Source organism: Tamandua tetradactyla, chromosome 12 (genome assembly GCF_023851605.1).
Source record: "Tamandua tetradactyla isolate mTamTet1 chromosome 12, mTamTet1.pri, whole genome shotgun sequence".
NCBI lineage: Eukaryota > Metazoa > Chordata > Mammalia > Pilosa > Myrmecophagidae > Tamandua > Tamandua tetradactyla.
Window position 1 is genome coordinate 60,503,005 of NC_135338.1, and position 17,915 is coordinate 60,520,919.

The 17,915-nt window shown below is 52.9% G+C and overlaps 1 protein-coding gene across 5 annotated transcripts in view; it reads right to left on the reverse strand.

Moving 5' to 3' along the window:
- The window catches only part of BCL11B (BCL11 transcription factor B), a 93,030-nt gene that overhangs the window by 45,529 nt on the left and 29,586 nt on the right, over window positions 1–17,915 (reverse strand). For 2 of the 5 annotated variants that reach the window (XM_077123496.1, XM_077123495.1), the window contains exon 3: window positions 7,967–8,188. The exons of the other annotated variants lie outside the window; for them this stretch is intronic. In XM_077123496.1, the coding sequence (XP_076979611.1) occupies window positions 7,967–8,188 (222 nt within the window). The remainder of the gene's footprint in view (window positions 1–7,966; window positions 8,189–17,915) is intronic. 5 annotated transcript variants of the gene reach the window in all.

The window sequence follows — 17,915 nt, forward strand, 5'->3', positions numbered from 1 at the left end:
GTGAAATATGTAAATGCACAGACCCTCCACCCCTTTCCAGCCCACTGATTTGAAAAGTCAAGTACATTATGCCCCATCCCACCGCCCTTTATAAAAAAAAAAAAAAAGAAAGAGGGTGGTGTGATGGTGGCTCAGCGGCAGAACTCTCACTTGCCATGCCGGAGACCCAGGTTCAATTCCTGGTGCCTGCCTATGCCAAAAAAAAAAAAAAAAGAAAGAAAGAACACCTCAACTTTAGGAACAATGAACACTGGTTTCTTTGGAATGAAGAGGAAAGGATTCTACAGGACGGTGTGAAGATGAAGGGGTAACAAACAGCCTTCTGTGTTTTCTCTAATTTCGCTCACAGATGTATACACTACCTCTCGTGAGTTTTCACTGTCTACCATCATTTCCCGAGCACCTACTGGGGCCGTGCCCCACCGCACGTACTGGAGAGGACAAACGGACACACAGACACATGATGGAAGTCAACCTGGTAAGGGCTATAGGGGGCCCAGCTGCCAAAGCTCTGCCCCTCAGGCAGACTGCAGAAACCCAATTTCAGGACAATTTGACGAGAACATTTTTTTCCACGCTATCACCCTCTTCTTCAGTGTCAAAGCTTCCCTCTGGTGGTCTGAGGGTCAATTAACAACTCGGCCCCCTCTGGGCCTGGCCAGAACTGAAGAATCTCTGGGTCACAGCCCCCTTGGAAGACACCCAAACCCACATCTGTCCCTCCTTTCCGCACCTCTGGCCCTACCTTCCCCAGCATTAAGTCCCATAAGATAAAACCTTTCGGCTTTTTTCAGTAGGGGACTGCATCATAGGGCATGTATTGCAACACAGAAGCATGTCTCTGTCTGGGCCATCAGACTGCCCAGGGGGACCCCAGCCACAGCAAGCTCCTCCAAGCAAAGACCCCGTAAGCTGCACTCACTTCTGGGCCCCTTGGGACCAGGCCAGGGGAAGGCACAGGCATGAGGACGATGTTCTCAGATGATGCCCAAGTTTGCTCTGTTTCCCCATTTCTGTCACGCAGGTCCCAGCAGCCCCTGCAGCCCAGCGAGAAGTTGGAGGGGAGGGCCGTACACACGGCATCCAGAAACACCAGCCCCGACCCAAAATCGGTTTTGCCGTTTGTATGCCGTGTGACCCGAGCAGGTTAAGTCACCTTTCTAAACCCCAGAGGCCTCAGGGGCGTCATGAGGATGGAATGCATAAGCTAAAGGGGTGCAAGGTGCCTAGGAGAGTCCTGGCACATAGTAGGTGCTTCAGAAAACAGCAGCAAGTCACCTGAGCGTGAAGATGCTGGGCCCTCCTTCCTTCCACGTACACCAAGGCAGACTCCCAGGCAGGACAGAAGAAAGATTCTGGACACTTCTCAAAGGGATGACAGCCAAGTCCTCACTAGAACTTGGGGTCCCTAGGGCCACAACACTGCAGTACTTTCCAGCAGTTCGGCTTTCTCCTTCCCAGCCCCGCATCCTTCCCTTTTCCCTCTGGTTCCCCAGCGGGGAATAGGCTGGGGCCATACCAAGGCGGTGGCCACTCGTGGGGTTCTCTGGTGGAGGGATGATGAATGAAGAATGTGAGCATTCCCATTTTACAGGTGAAGAAACCGAGGCTTGGAGAGAGGAAGTGCCAGCCGAGGATGGCGCCTGCATGCACAGGCAGCCGGAGAGGCCCACACCAGAGAAGCCCACTTCTGGAACTCCCCACCGCAACGCCTGTGACTTTTCTGCCACGCATGTCCACAGTAACATTTCATCTCAAGCCCGAATCCATGCCACAGAGTCCTGAGTAGAAACAGGACAACCGAGGATCAAATCACGACGGAACAGCTCAAACCTAGGACATGTGGGAGGTCACCAGGACTGTGGATGGCAAAACCGAGGTTCCAAGAGATTCAGCGCGGGTCTCCTCAAAGCTAAGGCTCTATCTGCTGCCAGATCTAATTTCACGTTTCACGCTGAGCCTTGCGGCAACGCAGAAATCAGCTTTTAAGTGGCTCTGGGAAGATGCTGAATTGTCCTCTCTGATTCTCAAGATGAACTTACAAGGGACAACAAAGCTGAGTCAGAGCAGCCTGCGGAGCCGGGTATGGGTCAGCTCTGCCATCCACAACCTGGGGCCTCTTCCCCACTCTGTGCCTCAGTTTCCCCATCTGTAAAATGAAGAGGTTGGATCAGGCAATCTCTTGGGACATCCCCCCATCCCACCCTAATCTTGGACTGTTCAAGATTCACTGAAGCCTCCAGGTCACCCGAGGTCGGTCACCCAAGGTGAACCCATTTCTGGACCACTCTGCCTTGCTTGGGCGGGCACCCAGCCCCGTTCACATCCAGAACCCCTTTAAAGATGTGGCGTGTGGCCACCTTGCTTGGAGATCTCAACTAGCGGTGGCCATCGCGCGTTCTCCACAGCCACTAACTGCTTTAAAGCACTGCATCCAGCGCTGCATTAAAAATTAATTACACATGCTATTTTATTGCTAGCGCATAATGTAATGAGCACCAGCTGTGCTAAACAGCCAAACTCCTTTTTAAGACAGCTATAAAAAAAAAAAGAAAGAAGGAAAGAAAAAGAAAGAAACTGCACTTCCAAATGCCTCTCCTGTCAGAGCAGAAAAACAGCAACATCTTGTACAGATTTGAACAGAATTCTTTGATTTAGCTCTGCCTTCAGAACATCGGAAGGGCCAGCTCATGCAGCGCAATGGAATCTGGCGAGGCTGCGGAGGGCTCCGCTCCGGGACATCCCTGCGACCCCCTTTCATCCAAGGACTGTCAGGCTGGTAGGTGTCCCTGCTCCCTCGGACAGCAACGCGGCCCTTCTTCTTGTCCCAGACCCCCACCACACTCCCCTCCTGCCTCGGCCCCCAGGGGCTGGAGGAGATCTGACTTTCCCGAAATAGTGGCCAGAGGACTTCTCCGGACTTCACCAAAGCCCTGCCACCCTCCGCCACCTCCCACCCTGACAATGGGTCCCCTTCATCCTGGAGCCAGCCAGCCCTCCTCTGTGGCCTCTCCCCGCACTTCCTCCGGTTACTGAAGGAGAGGAAAGCTTCTAAAGGGGGGCGGTCAAGGGGAGTCCCTGCAGGGGTGAGGACCCCAAGGAGCAGGCGGCCGGCAGGCAAGAGCCCGAGGGGCTTGCAACACAGGTACTGTCATCGGGTTGTAAAGGCTGGGACCACCAGCCCCTTTGGGGATTTAGACATCGCCCGGCGTACAGACAACTCTTTAAATTTTTAATAATTCATCTCAAAGTCCTTTTTCTATCAGCAACCAACCTCCACTAACACCGGGACCTGGCAGGCTGAGAAAGACCCTAACGACAAACGTCACTTCGCAGAGGGAGTCCCATGAGCGTATCCTCTAACCTCCCCACTGATGTGCTCGTCTGTCCACATGTGCTCACACCCACACTCACTCACATTCACATTTTTTTCTCTTCTTCAGCCCCACACTCACCCTCCCTCCAGTCTCAATGGCACCCTGTTGGGGTGCCTCTGACACCCCTACCCCACCCCGCACCACCCCCGCACCAGAATCGAGAAGGTGCTGACAGGGCCAGAGGGCAGAGCACTTGGCGCTGGCCGGCTTTGCGTCTCCATCCGCACGGATGTTGGGCTTTCCATTGATCCCCAGTGTTAATCAAACCCAGTCCAGAATGAAGCTGCAGCTTGTTTCTCGTTGTGGTACGAAATGTGCAACGCACAGACCATATCATTAACAGAAAACTCGGAGAAATAAGGGCCACTTTCCAGACAGACTGTATTAATTGCACTGCGCTTCCCCAGTTAGGGTGGTCTAAGGCAGCACGTTCCATCAGAGGGCTCCAGTTATGAAACCGACACAAAACGAACACCAGGATATAACTGAAGTAAGAAAACACAACAGATTCTACTGTTAAACCTACTATTTACTTACAGGTATTCTTTTATCTTTATTGTCCCTTTAACCCATGCCAAGAAAGCCCAGACTAGTTAACACAGCAAGCACAATTTCAGTTGAAAAGTAAATTGAATTTAACTTTACAAGATTGCCCTGTGATTCCAGCATCTACTAATCACGGCAACTGACTCCCTCTATTAAATCCAAACACTTCCACTTCCCCGAGCCGGGATCCTGTGTGTTCTGGAGTGAGACCTTGAACGTCACCAAGTGCACGTATTAATCCCTGTAGCTGATGACCGCTTGCGGCTTTTAAATATGCAATGAAGTTTCTCAGCTCCTTCTGCACCTCCTAAGGTTAGTCCGTGAATTGAGCCAGTCAAGAGGCCAAGTGCCTTTAAGAACGGAACCCAGATGCAAGCAAATTCTCCATTACACCGGGCATGTCACAACATAAAGTTGTGACACCCATCTGCTCAGGCGCCCCCTGAAACTCACCCAGAGTGCACTCAGGATGAGGCGATGTTCTCAGCACCCAGAGCATCTGACCTTGTTCGGTCCTCACAGCAGCCCTTCAATGTAAATGCTGCAATGATGCCCATTTTAGGGATGGGGAAATCGAGCAATGGAGAGGGAAGATGACTAGTCCAAGGCCACAGAGCTGGCAAGGGACACGGCAGTCTTCACGCCTGGGCAGACTTGACGCGGCCTCACCACTCCCTTCACGCGGGCATAGCATCCTCAGCCCGGGGAAGGTCTTCCAGGGGGTTGCCCACTGTTCTCCGAAGAGCCCCCCATCCTCCCTGCCCGGCCTGCCCTGGGAATCCCAGCCAACCAGGGACCCCAGTCCAATCAAACCTAGCAGCTCCATTTCAATCTGTTTCAGAGAGCAGTATAAGGACCCTCACTTTAAATGTGTATATGCATATATATAGAAAGAAGGAGAAACGGAGGCACAGTGAATGGGATTGACGGGGCAGCTGGGGTAAAATCCAGGCCCCGTGACCCCATATCCTCTGCCGGGTCCTCTAACTGGAATTTCTCAGGAAAGAAATTCTAGGAACACCTAGACGCAAAGCCCCACAGGATTTAAAGAGAGCAAAAGAGAAATGGGGACCCCCAGTCTCTTCTCCCAGCTGCGATCACCTTTGAGGGATCTGGGCCAGGGTCCTCCAGGGCTGTTTGGGAATGCTGTCAGTCGGGATGTACACAAACACACATACCTGTGCGATTTTCTCCCCCATAAAACCACATCCGCCTATAAATAACTGCAAATGCGTTCACGGGCATGCAATTAACCTGTGTGAAAAACGTTTACACTGGGGTTTTCTGTATTAATTTGAAGAGAGAGGTTCAATGCATCCTGATCCGAAGAGGGACAAAACAAAGTAAGGATGGTGGCCCCTCTCCATCTTTACAGCAGACTGCGTCTCCCTAACAGGGGTTACTGGGAATTTAATGACTCCATTCCAACTACTAATTAAACAGGCACTAAAAACACTTAAGCAAACAGCCCAGTGCTGGGGACAGAAACCACAAAAGGACAAAAAACACTGGAAAAGAATATTTTCAGGTATTGAAATCGACCAGGAAATAGGGCCACCCAATCTGAAGCAGGTCAATGAACGAGAGAGGAGGGGACAGGAAACAGGGGCGTACCTGGAGGCGAAAGCCCTGGAAGGAGAGGCAAGCCCTTCTTCGATCCTTACCCCCTGCTCACCGAGGCTCTGACCCCTCCGGGCTCTCAAGTCCTAAGGCCAAGAAGGCCTCTCAGCCCAGCAAATGAGTTGGGCCTAAAGATAAGGCAGTTCTCAAAGCTGGCCAGCCCAGGATCTAATCTCACCTTCACCACTTCCTCCCTCTCTGTCCTTCCACCCACTGCAAATCATCAGAGTACAAATTCCCACTTCCTCTCGTGACCCCACCAGATGGCAAGTGACAGGAAGGCAGGGAGCCTGTGCTGGACTCCACCTGTTTGCATGGTGTCCACAAAGTCAGTGTCCAAGAGACAGCTTTCAGTGCAAGAATGGATGGGAGAATGGGAGCCAGACCTCAAGGCCTGGGAGCCTTCGTTTCTCATCTGCACACAAAATGCCCAGAGCCACGCAGCACGCGGGAGGCCCTGTAAGGAATGGTGCCCACTGGGAGCCAGAGCCACGAAGACCTCCTGCGTCCTCCGCTGAATTTAGGCAGAGGCAGCATGGCTCAGTGGGAGACGGGTGGCCTTACCAGGAGGCATCCCAAGGGCAAATTCCACTTCAGCAATCTTGACCCAGCCCAGCCCCCTCCCCCAGCCTGCAAAATGGGGCCGGCGACAGCTCCCTCTCTGTCCTGTCCGAGGATACCAAAGGCACACAGTAGGTAGGTTCTCAGTTTCCCCGGCTGAACTTCATCCCCTTGAGCAGCTCCTAAGCAGAGCCGCCAACACAGGCTTAAGCAGACCCCAGGCCTACCTCCGCCAGAGGAGATCGTGTTTCTGCCACAGAACTTGACCGAGTCCAATCATAAACACGCTGGCTGATCTTTGACAGTATCCCCCTCCCCCCAGCCCCAGCGTCTGCAGGCCTGCAGCACCAATTACAGGAAGCTCTGAGCGCAGAGGAGACATCCCTCTCTTAGCAAGCGGGATCTTCTAGGGAGCCAGGATGGAAGCCCCAATAAGCCTCGGGGCCAAGGCAGCCTGGGCCTTCTTTGCAAGCGACTCCTACTCTGTCCCAGGCAAGTTCAGCCTTTGCTTTGTGCATTCAAGGCATAAGCCCAACCAGAATTCCCCTTTGAAGCCTGATCGTGTGATGTCACTGTCTGCCAGGACAGGGGGAGGGGGCTTGAAGGCTCCTGGCCATCCCACAGCAGAAAGGCCGGGAGGGCTCTCCACCTCGGAGCAGGGGCTGCCCACGGCCTTCTGCAGACACCAGGAGGGATCACCCCTTGGGAACAGCTTCCTCTGGGGAAGGTGAGTCAGCCAAAATTAAAAACAAAACCTTACCCAATAAAAATAGTTTTCCTTTCATGACTCAAGTCAAGAGAAAGCAGGCAGCATGATGAGGGCGGGAGGGGAGGGAGGGGACAAATCAAATCTGTAGCTACACTCCCCTTCCCTGGCCTCCTGCCCCCTGTGCTTCTGTTTCATTTTTGCTAATGCCACGGGGAGCTCACCATGTATCATGTCAGCACCCTGGCTTGGGGGCCCCAGTGCATTTCACACCAAGCCCTGCAGAGATGCCAAGCAGGACAGGTTAGGACAAGAGCTTCCAGGGGTCTGAAAATACAGCCCTCAGCTGGATGAGTTCCCAGGGACCCCAGGCTGGAACAGGAGTTTGGGGGGAAAGGGGAATGCTAGAAGGACAAGTTGCAAGTAGCTGCCTTGCCCCCATCGGCTTAGCACAATGGGCAGTCACGCCCACTTCCCAGGGAAACGGGGAGGACTCGAGGCAAAAGTGGATATGTGGGTTGGACAGAGCCCCCCAGGGATGTACCCTGCTACTGCTGCCAGCGATGGGACCATGCAGCCCGCAGCCTCTGCTCCCCCACCCCCCAATGTTCACTCTTCCTGTGGCCACAGCTAAAAGTCTCCCGATTTGACTTTTTTCCCCCCTCAAAGTCAATGGGCAACATATTCTCCCAAAGAGGTGGGCTTCTGGGAGAACTCATCTTGGGGGGAGTGCCATGCCCACATCCTGGGGAGAGTGCCTGGGGTGGGGTGCGTGGCCATGGCCAGGGCAGAAGACAAACTCAGATGTTATATATTATCCAATCGAACTTTAGCTAAACAGCCCAAAGAGATGAAATTTGGAGGCTGGGAGGAGGCATTCTGGGAACAGGACTCTCAGAAGTGGGGGGGGGGAGTCCTCCCCACAGAGGGAGATGGGGACACTAGCTGGCAGTTCTGCTGACATCCCTCACCACTCCCCCTGGTGCAACCCCCTGCAAATATTCTGGGGGTGGTGCTCCCTCCTGGGGTCCCCACCCTGTCCCAGCCCCCCTGGGGGGCACAGCTGCCAGCTCTGCCCGGGGTACAGGGTCACAGCAGCGGCGCTGACCCCCACCGTCCCTGCGAGCCCACCCCCCTCCGCGGCGTCGTCTGTTACCTGACAACTGACACTGGCATCCAAAGGGGGCCGGAGCCTCCGTCTGACCCTCACCCTGAGGCCCATGGCCCGAGGCCGGGCGCGCACCGCAGCAGGGCAGGGACAAGCAGGGCGGGAGGGAGCCCAGCACGCGCAGAGGCGGCGTGATCACGGATGTGTGAGGGTGGGAGGAGGAGGCAGCTATGGGGGCCATCGCTGGCAGCTGGGCAGGCCTGCACGGCCCTGGAGAGAAAACAATAGAAAAGACTGGTCAGTCGGGCCCTGGACTGCACGAGGGGCATGGGGTGGCATAGCAGGGGCCCAGGGGGAAGGGCCCGCAAGCCACCCTTTGAGGGTGGGGGCCCTGGGGACACCAAGCCCCGCAGGGAAGGCAATTGGGATACAGGGCAGATAGCCAGGGTGACTGGGCCGGGGGCCAGGGAGGAGGTCCTAGTTCCCAGCTGCCAGGTTGGGCTGTCTTGGGGCCAGGACCCCAGCCCCGGGGAAGGGCGCCTAAAGCAGGGGGCTGGGGCAAATAAGGGCTGTCAGGGTCCCGACTCCCAGGAAGGGCCCCCACATGGGGGCTTCTGGAGCCCCCTGGACAGGCTCCACTTGGGGATTTGGCCCAAACCCCTCTGGCATAGCCAGGCGGCTCCCAGCCCCCACTGGTGGCTCTGCTGGGGTGGCAGGGGCTGTTCACATCAGATAACTCAAGTGCAGCAGAGTGTCTGGGGACAGTGAGCTTCCTACCTGGCCCACCTCCAGCCCACACATGTCCTCAAGGACACCGAGCATCCAGCACGCAGCTCCCACCCTGCCGCACGCAGCACCCACCCTGCCGCACGCCCTTCCTAGGCCTGGAGGACCCTCCCCCCAGAACACGCCGGCACCACCAAGCACCGCTCTTCGCATCCAGGCTCCAGGTCTGACGGTGACGCCTGCTGGGCCTAGGGCCTGCCCCCACCGCCCCCTGGTGCCCCTCAGCGCCCCCGGGCTCGCCTCGGCTCCCCCACAAGGCCTGCATTTGATTTGGCAGTTTATCTTAAACGGCTAAGAGACCACCAGGGCAAAACATTTGTGTGAAGCCCTTGCCAAAACCACAAGTGAAGAAGCCCACATTCCCTGGGTAAATAATTGAGCTGGGAAGCATCAGAGAAGCAAGAAAAAGCACCGAGGGGCTGGGCGGCGTGCCCCTGGGTCTGATTCTGCCAGGGAAGCCGGCCGGCCCGCTCGGGGCCCAGACGGTTTTGCCAGGCGTGCAGGATCTACCCAGTCTGGGAGGGGCCCTGTAAGCCCTCCAGGGATAGCCAGTCTCTTCCACGACTGATCTTCCCAACAGGCCCTCGGGTCGGGCCCTGATGCCCACTGCCCAGACTAGGAAACAGGGCGCGACTGCAGAAACCAGCAGATCCCCCAGCCAGCCCCAGCCAGCCCCTCCTGCCTGGCTTTCCCAGGGCCCCTCGGCCTCTGCACACTGTGTCATTGAGGACTGGGGGACATGGGCCTCCAGGAAGACTAGGCCTAGAGCTGGCCCCTTGGGACCCACAGAGACCACGGCCCGGGCAGTGTCAAGGACCCATGAGCATTTCCAGCCACAGATGCTGAGCACAAAGGCAGTGCCCCAGATGCCCTGCAGGCCCCCATGGAAGTTTCAGGGTCCAGGGTCACTGACCCCTGCCGGTCCCTGTCTGGAATCCCCCAGGACTGGCCACTCAGAGTTCGAGACTGTCCATTACTGACCTCACAGCTCAGCCTTGGCCTACCCTCCCGCCCCCGGCCCCGGCCACAGGGCATTTGGGACCTGCACAACTGAGGCCAGCAGCAGAGCACAGCACCCTGGTTTCATTTTCACAACCACCCCCAGTCTACAGGGGGGAAACTGAGGCTTGGAAAGGGACGGCACCTGGCCGGGGGCTGCAGGTCTGGGACTTAAAACCAGTCCAGTCTCCAAAGCAAGGATATTTTTCTGCTACCTCTGGGGCAGCAGCTGGGTGGTGACCGGGAAGCCCCAGGATGCTGACGGCAGGGCCAGATGGGGGCTGGGGGGTGCCAAAGGGCTCTCAGAGGCTGTGAAGACAGGCTGGGGTGCTCTGGCTCTCAGGGGGGTTTCAACCCAGCCACCACCACTGATCCTACCTGAGAAGGCCCCAAAGGAGCACTGCAGCACCTGGGGACAATTTTTCCAAAGGGAGCTGAAACTGTCTCCATGGTGGGAAGAGTGACCAAACAGCAAGACAACAAACACCATCCAGCCACACCCTTCTCCTTCTGAAAAGGTCAGGTTTGGGCCAGACCACAGAGGGAAATCATACACAGCATCTTGGACCCCCAGCTCGAGCAGGGCGGGAAGTGGGCCACCCCCGGCAGGACTTCCAAAGATCTCATGGCCAGCTCTGACCTCACAGGCCACAACCACAAGCTCTAGAGCTAGTCTGGGGAAACTGGGGATGGGAGAGCAGGCAACAAGTACAAGGGGTTTCAAATCCCAAACTGCCTCAGCCTCTCTGGGGCTCTGTCCTAGGGGCGGTATCCCTTAGGGGCAGCTTAAATCCCAAGCTCCGCCCAAAGGTGGAACTCAAGGAACCCTCTTCTGAAACTACTGCAAAGGCCAAAGGCGATGAAAGAAGCCAGACTCGAAAGGTCACATACTGTATGATTCTACTTGCATGAAATGTCGAGAACAGCATATCCGTAGAGACAGAGAGGAGATGAGAGGTTTCCAGGAGCTGGGGAGGGGGAATGGGGAGTGACAGCTGAATGGGCCATTCCCATCTTTTGAGGATGATTAAAATGTTCTGGAATTAGATAACGGTGGTGGTTACCCAACACTGAATATACTAATGGTAAAATAGTGAATTTTATCTGAATTTAAAAATACGTTAAATAAAATAAAAACACCAAAGGGGAGGTCCTGTGACTCTCAGCCAGTGCGCCTGTCCCAGACCTCCTCCCTGCTTTCATCCTGCCCATGTAAGGGGTCGTTTGCCTTTGAAAGCACAGCCAGGAAGTCCAGAAGGGACTTAAAAGGGTATTAGAGATCCGATGACAGAAGACCCTGCACCCAGGCATGCAAAGGGGACAGGCCCAGTGCAAGAGAGACCTAGCTTTGCACTGCCCACCTCTGACCCCCAACCAAGGGTAAGCGGCCTTCTCAGAGCCTCAGTCTCCACCTGTAAAAGAAGAGTGATAACCACCCCAAGCTCAGTACATCACCATCCATTTATCTCTACTTCTGGAACTTTCCATATTCCCTGTTGGTTCTTCCCACAGCATCACAGACCAAGAGAAACAATGCCTGTACAGGTGCCTGGTATAGTAAGCACCCTACAAAGCCTTGCACGGCATTCTTTAAACAAAAATATTCTCTTTTGAGGTCTGCACCTGTTTCCCTCTGAAATTCCAAAAGACAGTGATAGGCCAAGGTTTGTGGGCAGAGTGAGACCGACTCGGCTTCACGTGGGATCCAGGTGGCTTAAGAATAAAACCCCGGTGGGTTTGGTTTCTTATCACGTAAGTTCATTTTACTAAGAGAAAGAGAAATAAACAATGAATACCGACAGTATCTCATTTAAGCCCTGCAACCGTCTTCTGAGGTAGGGATTAACGATCCCCTTTCACAAACGGGGAAACTGAGGTTCAGAAAAACTAGAGAGGTTGTTCAGGCAGCTTGGAGGGGTCAGAGTCCTGATTCTCAGTCTACGCCTTGCGTACAAAAAAGTAGTGCCAAAAATAATAATCAAACCCAAAATAAAAGCCGATCACACATAAGGCCCCCAAAACATTTGTTTATTTTTCAGTGCCTCCATCCGGGGTGAGCGTTTCGGGGAGGACGTGTGGCCTGCCGCACAGACAGATGTTCCCCGCGTCCCCTCACACATGCGCACTAGCTGGGCGCAAGCCACGCCGACAAGGGCGCAGACACAAAAACGCGCCTGGAAAACCCCAGCCTGGTTTGGAGGGAAACGCGAGTGTTTCCCACCGATAAATTCTCCTGGGCGTCCCCTCCCAAATGGGAGGCTTACTAATTCAGCATTCTTAGCGACAGAGAGAGAGAGAGATAGATAGGAAAAGAGAGAGCGAGGAAGGGAGAAGGTCTAGAATACACTGCGCAAGAGAGGAATATTTTTCTCCCTACTGGTGCCTTTCAATTGATACATTTTTTAAGCCGAGAACTCCCACCGATAGTGCAAAAATGAGTCATAGATCAAGGAAGAAGACAGAGAGGGAGCCGGCGTGTGAGTGAGGGACCCTGGCTCGGGAACCTGACAGGCCCTGCGCCCCCTCCCCCCATGCCAAGACATTAATTCTCACAAGTCGGAGAAAATTACTATGCATGAATGCAAAAAGCATGATCAGGAGTAATTAACATGGCTTCATATGCAAATTTTATTAATGCAGAAGTACAAAGTCATTATGCAAATGAAACTTACGTCAACTCTCTTGACAAATATTCATCTCTGAGGCTCAAGTTTCTCCGTTTTCATTTATTTATTTAATTTTTCCTCCCCCCCTTTTTTCCTGTTTTTTTTTGGGGGGTGGGGGTTGGACAGATGAGGAGGGGAGGTGGTGTTGGTGGCCGCTGCAGCAGCGGCAAGCCACGAGGACTGTTTGACAAGTTTGCAAAGTTGTTTCTCAACCAGAGAAATTTATTCTTGCATTGTTGATTTTTTTTTGGGGGGGGGGGGTGTTGGGGGGAGGTACTTGGCAGGTACAAGACCGCCCATAGGGGAAGGGGAAAAATTTTTTAAAAAAAAGCTCTGGGCAGCAAGCAGCCAATCAAAACGCCAGCGCCTGTAATGAGGGCGATTGATGGCTGTTTGGCTTTTACTGCAGGGTAATGAACTAGAATCCAGTCGGGGTGGGGGTGGGGGGAGGGAATATGAATATTCATGAGACTGTGCTCCTGCCTTTGATGATTAAAGAAATTTTTAATATTCAAATAAGCGCTTGCCAAGTGATTAACAAAGAACAAGCACGCAGAAATATGGAAATGGGAGCCGGGAAAGATTTGAGAGGCGCCCAGCCTGTGTAGGAGAGGCAGCCCCAAATCTCACAAACAAGATAGGCAGATAACCCAATTCGTACGTGGGCAAATAAAAACATTTCTTTCGGATCAGTTCAATATTTTGCCAGCGACTTTGTTTTAAGGACGACGAAATGCTATGGGCTGGAGGGGTGGGGGCGAGAGAGAGAGAGAACACCGCTCACATCTAAGGATCAGTAAGTATCCTTACCCCAGCCCACCTCCACCCACCCCAACGGGAAATCAGGACTCTTTCCGGTTTGCTGCAGCGAGGGCGCGAGGATAGCTGGGCCTGGAGCCCCAGCGCTGGGGGCGCAGGTCGGCCTACTTCACAGCCACGCAGCCTCGGACGGCATCTCCTTGACATGTGGGGGTCTGGGAAGGGGGTATCTGTTGCTTCTAGGATGTGCCAGGACCCAAAGCATGGGGGACCCTGAACTCTAGAACAAGGGGGGGCTTGATCCTTGGGGCACACCACCAGGAGGGCCCCCTCAATCATCAAGGCTTCCTCCCAACTCTACACAAAGAAGGTGGTTCCAGGGAGAGCACGGAGCGCGTCTGGGGAGGCTGAAAGGCCTGGACCCTCGGGATTGGGCCCAGCTGGGTGTCTGGGTAGGTCAAACAGCAGGGGGTCCAGCCCCCAGGGAGGAAAAGTGCCTGCAGGGCCACAGGCTTCCTCAGCTGTCTGCTAAGGTCGCAGAGCGCTCCTATCCTCACCGCTCTGCCACCAGCTCACACCGAAGCACCTAATAGAACAGCATTAGCTGGTAAAACAACCCTGCACTTAAAATACATCTAATTAGCAGCCAATGACATCCATTTTGGCAATTTCCTATTTGAAAGAAGTGGAGTGCTACCTTAAATGAGACAGAAACTAAGTACTCACTCGACAAGACCTCCCCTTCACATCATTTGTCTCTTTCTCTCTCTCCCTTTTTTGGGGGGAGGGGGGAGCAGGAAAGGAAGGGGTGGGGGAGCGGCCGATACCGCAGGAGCTGAGGATTTTAACTTGCCTTCTTTGTTGCTCAATTTCAGAGCTACAGAGAGGTCTTGAGGGATACTCAAAAAAAAAAAAAATTCCTGCGCGCCACAGGTATTATTTCATTTTCCTTTCTTAGTTTTTAATTACCAAAGGTCTGGGAACCGGCAAAGACTGGGCCTGATTTTTCATCTGGTTGTTAAAAGCCAGCATGAAAACCTGCAGCCCAAGCCCAGCTCACTTCACCCTCGAGTTCAGGGGACCTAGAAATGGCATGCGGCCTCTGGGGCCCCCCACGTCCCACTTCTGGGTGCTTTTTTCTAAGTCAGGTGCTACATTCTGTCTGCATGCCCGAAGACCATCACAGATCTCAAGGGGCTTTGTTTTGGAGGTGTGTGTGGACATGTCCTTTCAAGGAGGAGCCACAAGAAGGGAAAAGGAGATGTCCTAAATGTTTGCCCAACTGTATTTAAAGAGCTCCTTTGGGGTCATCCCATGGAAAACATAAAAACATAGTTCAAATCTATATACCACTTTTAGGGGGGCCCTCCCAGGACCCTCCCAGGAGGCTGGGGAGGCTAGGAAAGGCCTGGCTGGACGTCAAGAAGGCCAGGCGAGGGCGGACAGGAGGCAGGGAAGGGGCAGGTGAGAGAAGGGAGGGACAAGTAGGGCAGGCTCCCAGGACCAGGCCCAACGGGTCTTCTCTGGCCCCGAGGCCGCTGCTATTAGAACAGTGGTTTCCCCGCTGACCACCCAGACACGTGCACTCACCACCCCCAGCCCCGTGTGGATACCAGGGCATCTTCCCACAGCCACCTGAGAGACTCCTGGCCATCAGAGGCCCCAAGGAGCTCAGCTGTTCCTGCACCCAGGCCGCTGCCCTCTTCCTGTGCGCCCCCCTCCTCCCACACTCTTGAAATCTGGCACTGTGATTCACCACTTGGACTATTTTTGCTCCCCAACATGCTGTACTTTTAACGCATCCCAGAAAAGAGAGAGGAGGAGCAAAGGAACGGCCCTGCCCCCCCCCCCCCCCCCCGCAACATCAAAACCTGTTTCCCTCCTTCCACCAGGACTTGCTTAGGGTGGGGGATGCCGTCCCCAGCAGCTGCACTGAGAAGCAGGCACATGGGGACACCCCTCTGCCAGGTCCAGGGGTACCCGTTTCCATGGCTGCCACCCCCAATTTCCTCAAGACAGGAGCAACTAAGTTATTCCAAAGCCTTTCTTAGCCATGAGCCTAGGAATGGTGAGGTCACCTCACAAATGCCAACTCCTTGCAGAAGGCCCTGAGAGGTGATTCCCAGACACCCTTGGGGAGGAAGGGCGTGTCAACCATTTCCTACAGACTACTCAGTTAAAGTAGAGCAAGTGGGTCAACTGTCTTTGGGACCAGCCATACCAACCCTTAAGGGGGGATCTGCAAGGGGAAATGCACAGCTGGGATTCCTTTCCTTTGACTGTCTCCTGGGGAAAACCCTGGAGCTATCTGAACTGCTGGAAGGCAAATAAACCACAACCGCCTGTCCTCCAGCCCTGTATACCTGTGCATCTCAGCTCCAGGACACACAGGAGAAAATAAATGGCTCGTTGGGGGTGACCACTGAAGGCAAGTCCACCAAACTGGGGCCCACCATCCTGGACCTGGCAAGCCTAGGGAGCCCAGAAGAGAAACCACGTGCCTCACTAGTTAAGAAAAATGTGTGTGAGCACATGTATTATATAGAGTTATAGATACACACACACAACAGCAACATGTTAAAATGTTTGCATGCATCAGGCTAAGTCGAGAGAGACAAGAGACCCACAGAAATTGATAGGTCCCCTGAATTCTCACCAGCAAAAAAAAAACAACTAGCAATACCGAGCAGAGTTTGCTCCTCTCCCCTGGGTCAGAATTAACTGCATAGCTGCTTCAACCCTTAGTAGCTTCTGCCCTCAAACCCAATTTATGGAAACTCCTTTGGTAATTTTATCTCAGTTTGCATCGGGTACCACAAACAGTATCCTACATGTATCTGTACAAAGCATCACTGGGTGAAAAGTGCAGTTTGTAAACTAAGATTAGGAAAAAAAAAAAGCTGGGTAAATCTTTTGGATCCCAAGCATGCAGCATGTAGGTTGCAAGGAGTTTGGCCAGACATCCCTTAGCCATTTCCCCATGTATTTAGAGCTGGGGGCAGGGGCGGGGGGGGGGGGGGGGGGAGCCATAGTCAAGAGAAAAGTCACATGTCACAGGAGGGAAATCAACAAGGAGATGAATCTTCCCATTTGGCGCCCACAGTGAGTTTTATTAAACTAGAGACACGTTTTTCTTTTCCGTACGCTTCCACTGTGCCTGACATCCGAGGAATGACCTGGAAACACCGAATCCTGACGCTCGTTAAAAACCTGATCCTCTATAAAACATGTTTAAAAACTGGTGTGCTCAGGAAGTCGTTGTGGTTCGAAGGTCCCACAAACCCCAATACTGGCTGTTGCTCAACTGCCATGAGCAAGAGAATGTAATGGACGAAGAGAAGGGGGAAGTCGGACTGTGAGAATGCCGGAGAATTAGGAAAGAAAATAACTGAGCACGGCCAGTAAAAAGCACATAAAGAGAGCCGAGTGCCCAGCGAGGAAGGTTATGGCAATGACTCAAACCTGGAGAAGCCAGGGAAAGGAACTCAAATTTCAGGTGCAGATGGAGCTATGGATTTGAGGACTGTAAATATCATCAACCTTTTTAAAGACCAGACCATAAAATTCTACCTGGGCAGTAAGGGAACTGCAATCACGAAGGTCAGCAGGAGTTTCTTGTTTGTGAAGGAACAGAAATAAATTCAGTGACAAGATGGTTAAAAAAAAAAAGTCATATTGTAAAAACAGGGGCCCTACCATGGTTTAATTTTTTTTCATAGTTACATTTATCAGAGTTAACGTTCAATTAATCCCCACCACTGTAATAAGAAGAGCCAACTCTCTCCTGTATTTTCTTGTAGATGGAGGCTTTTTTTTTTAATTTTTTTTTTTTTTACCTATTTTTAAGAGGCATAGAATACTGAGATGCAAGGCTTTTGCACCACATGAGAACAAAATCTTTCTAGGACCTCTTTATGTTTCTAAGCCAACACTGAAATATTACCGACTAAATAAAAATGGAGCAGGCCTGGTAATTACTTTCAACAAAGTAGCTCCTTTAACTGGGTTTTCTGTATGTAGATGGCATTGAACACACATCTCACGAGCCAGCTTTGCAGCACCGCTAGCATTTGATGGCAAAAATCACCCATCTTCTAAGGGAGCAGCTCTGACAGCCACTTTCTTCCTTCTTTTTTGACGCAAAATGCATTTTCATCTAACATGCCAGTGGTGACTTACGGCGTGGGCACAACAAAATCTGTAAAAATTAACACTTTGCGGGATTAATTTAATAAAGATTGTTAGCACATTAACACCACAGCTCCTTGCGATTCATTCGAGCCCTGCCGCCGTGTTACAGAGGTTTACGTTCAGCTGAGGTTTAGACCGCTATTTAATGTAATTAAAGAAACCGGCAGCGCCGTCCTCCATGGAAATATCATTTCTATTGCAGAGTATTCCCATTAGAAAATGGGGGAAATCATAGCCCGCTGACTTTGATTTTGTTGCAATGTTGTTGTTTTTTTTCCCTGGGCTTTCTCTGAAACGGAACTGACAGGCGGGACCTCAGATTGGATTCACTAGAGAAGCCTTAAAAGATTCCCCGATAAGACCTCTCAACAGGAGTGCCCAGCAAATGCTCACCGGTCCCTGATTTGTTATTGAAAGTGTTAAAAAAAAAATTAAAATCTGCAACTTATATTCAGCTGCATGCAATTACCCAGGAAAACCTCTACTCGGCAAAGCACGGGGGAACCTCTCCCCATCAGGAAAAGGACTTTTCAGATGCCCCAAACCAAGGTGGTACCTAGAGACACATAAGAAGGCGGGTCTCCCAGGCTGCTCTG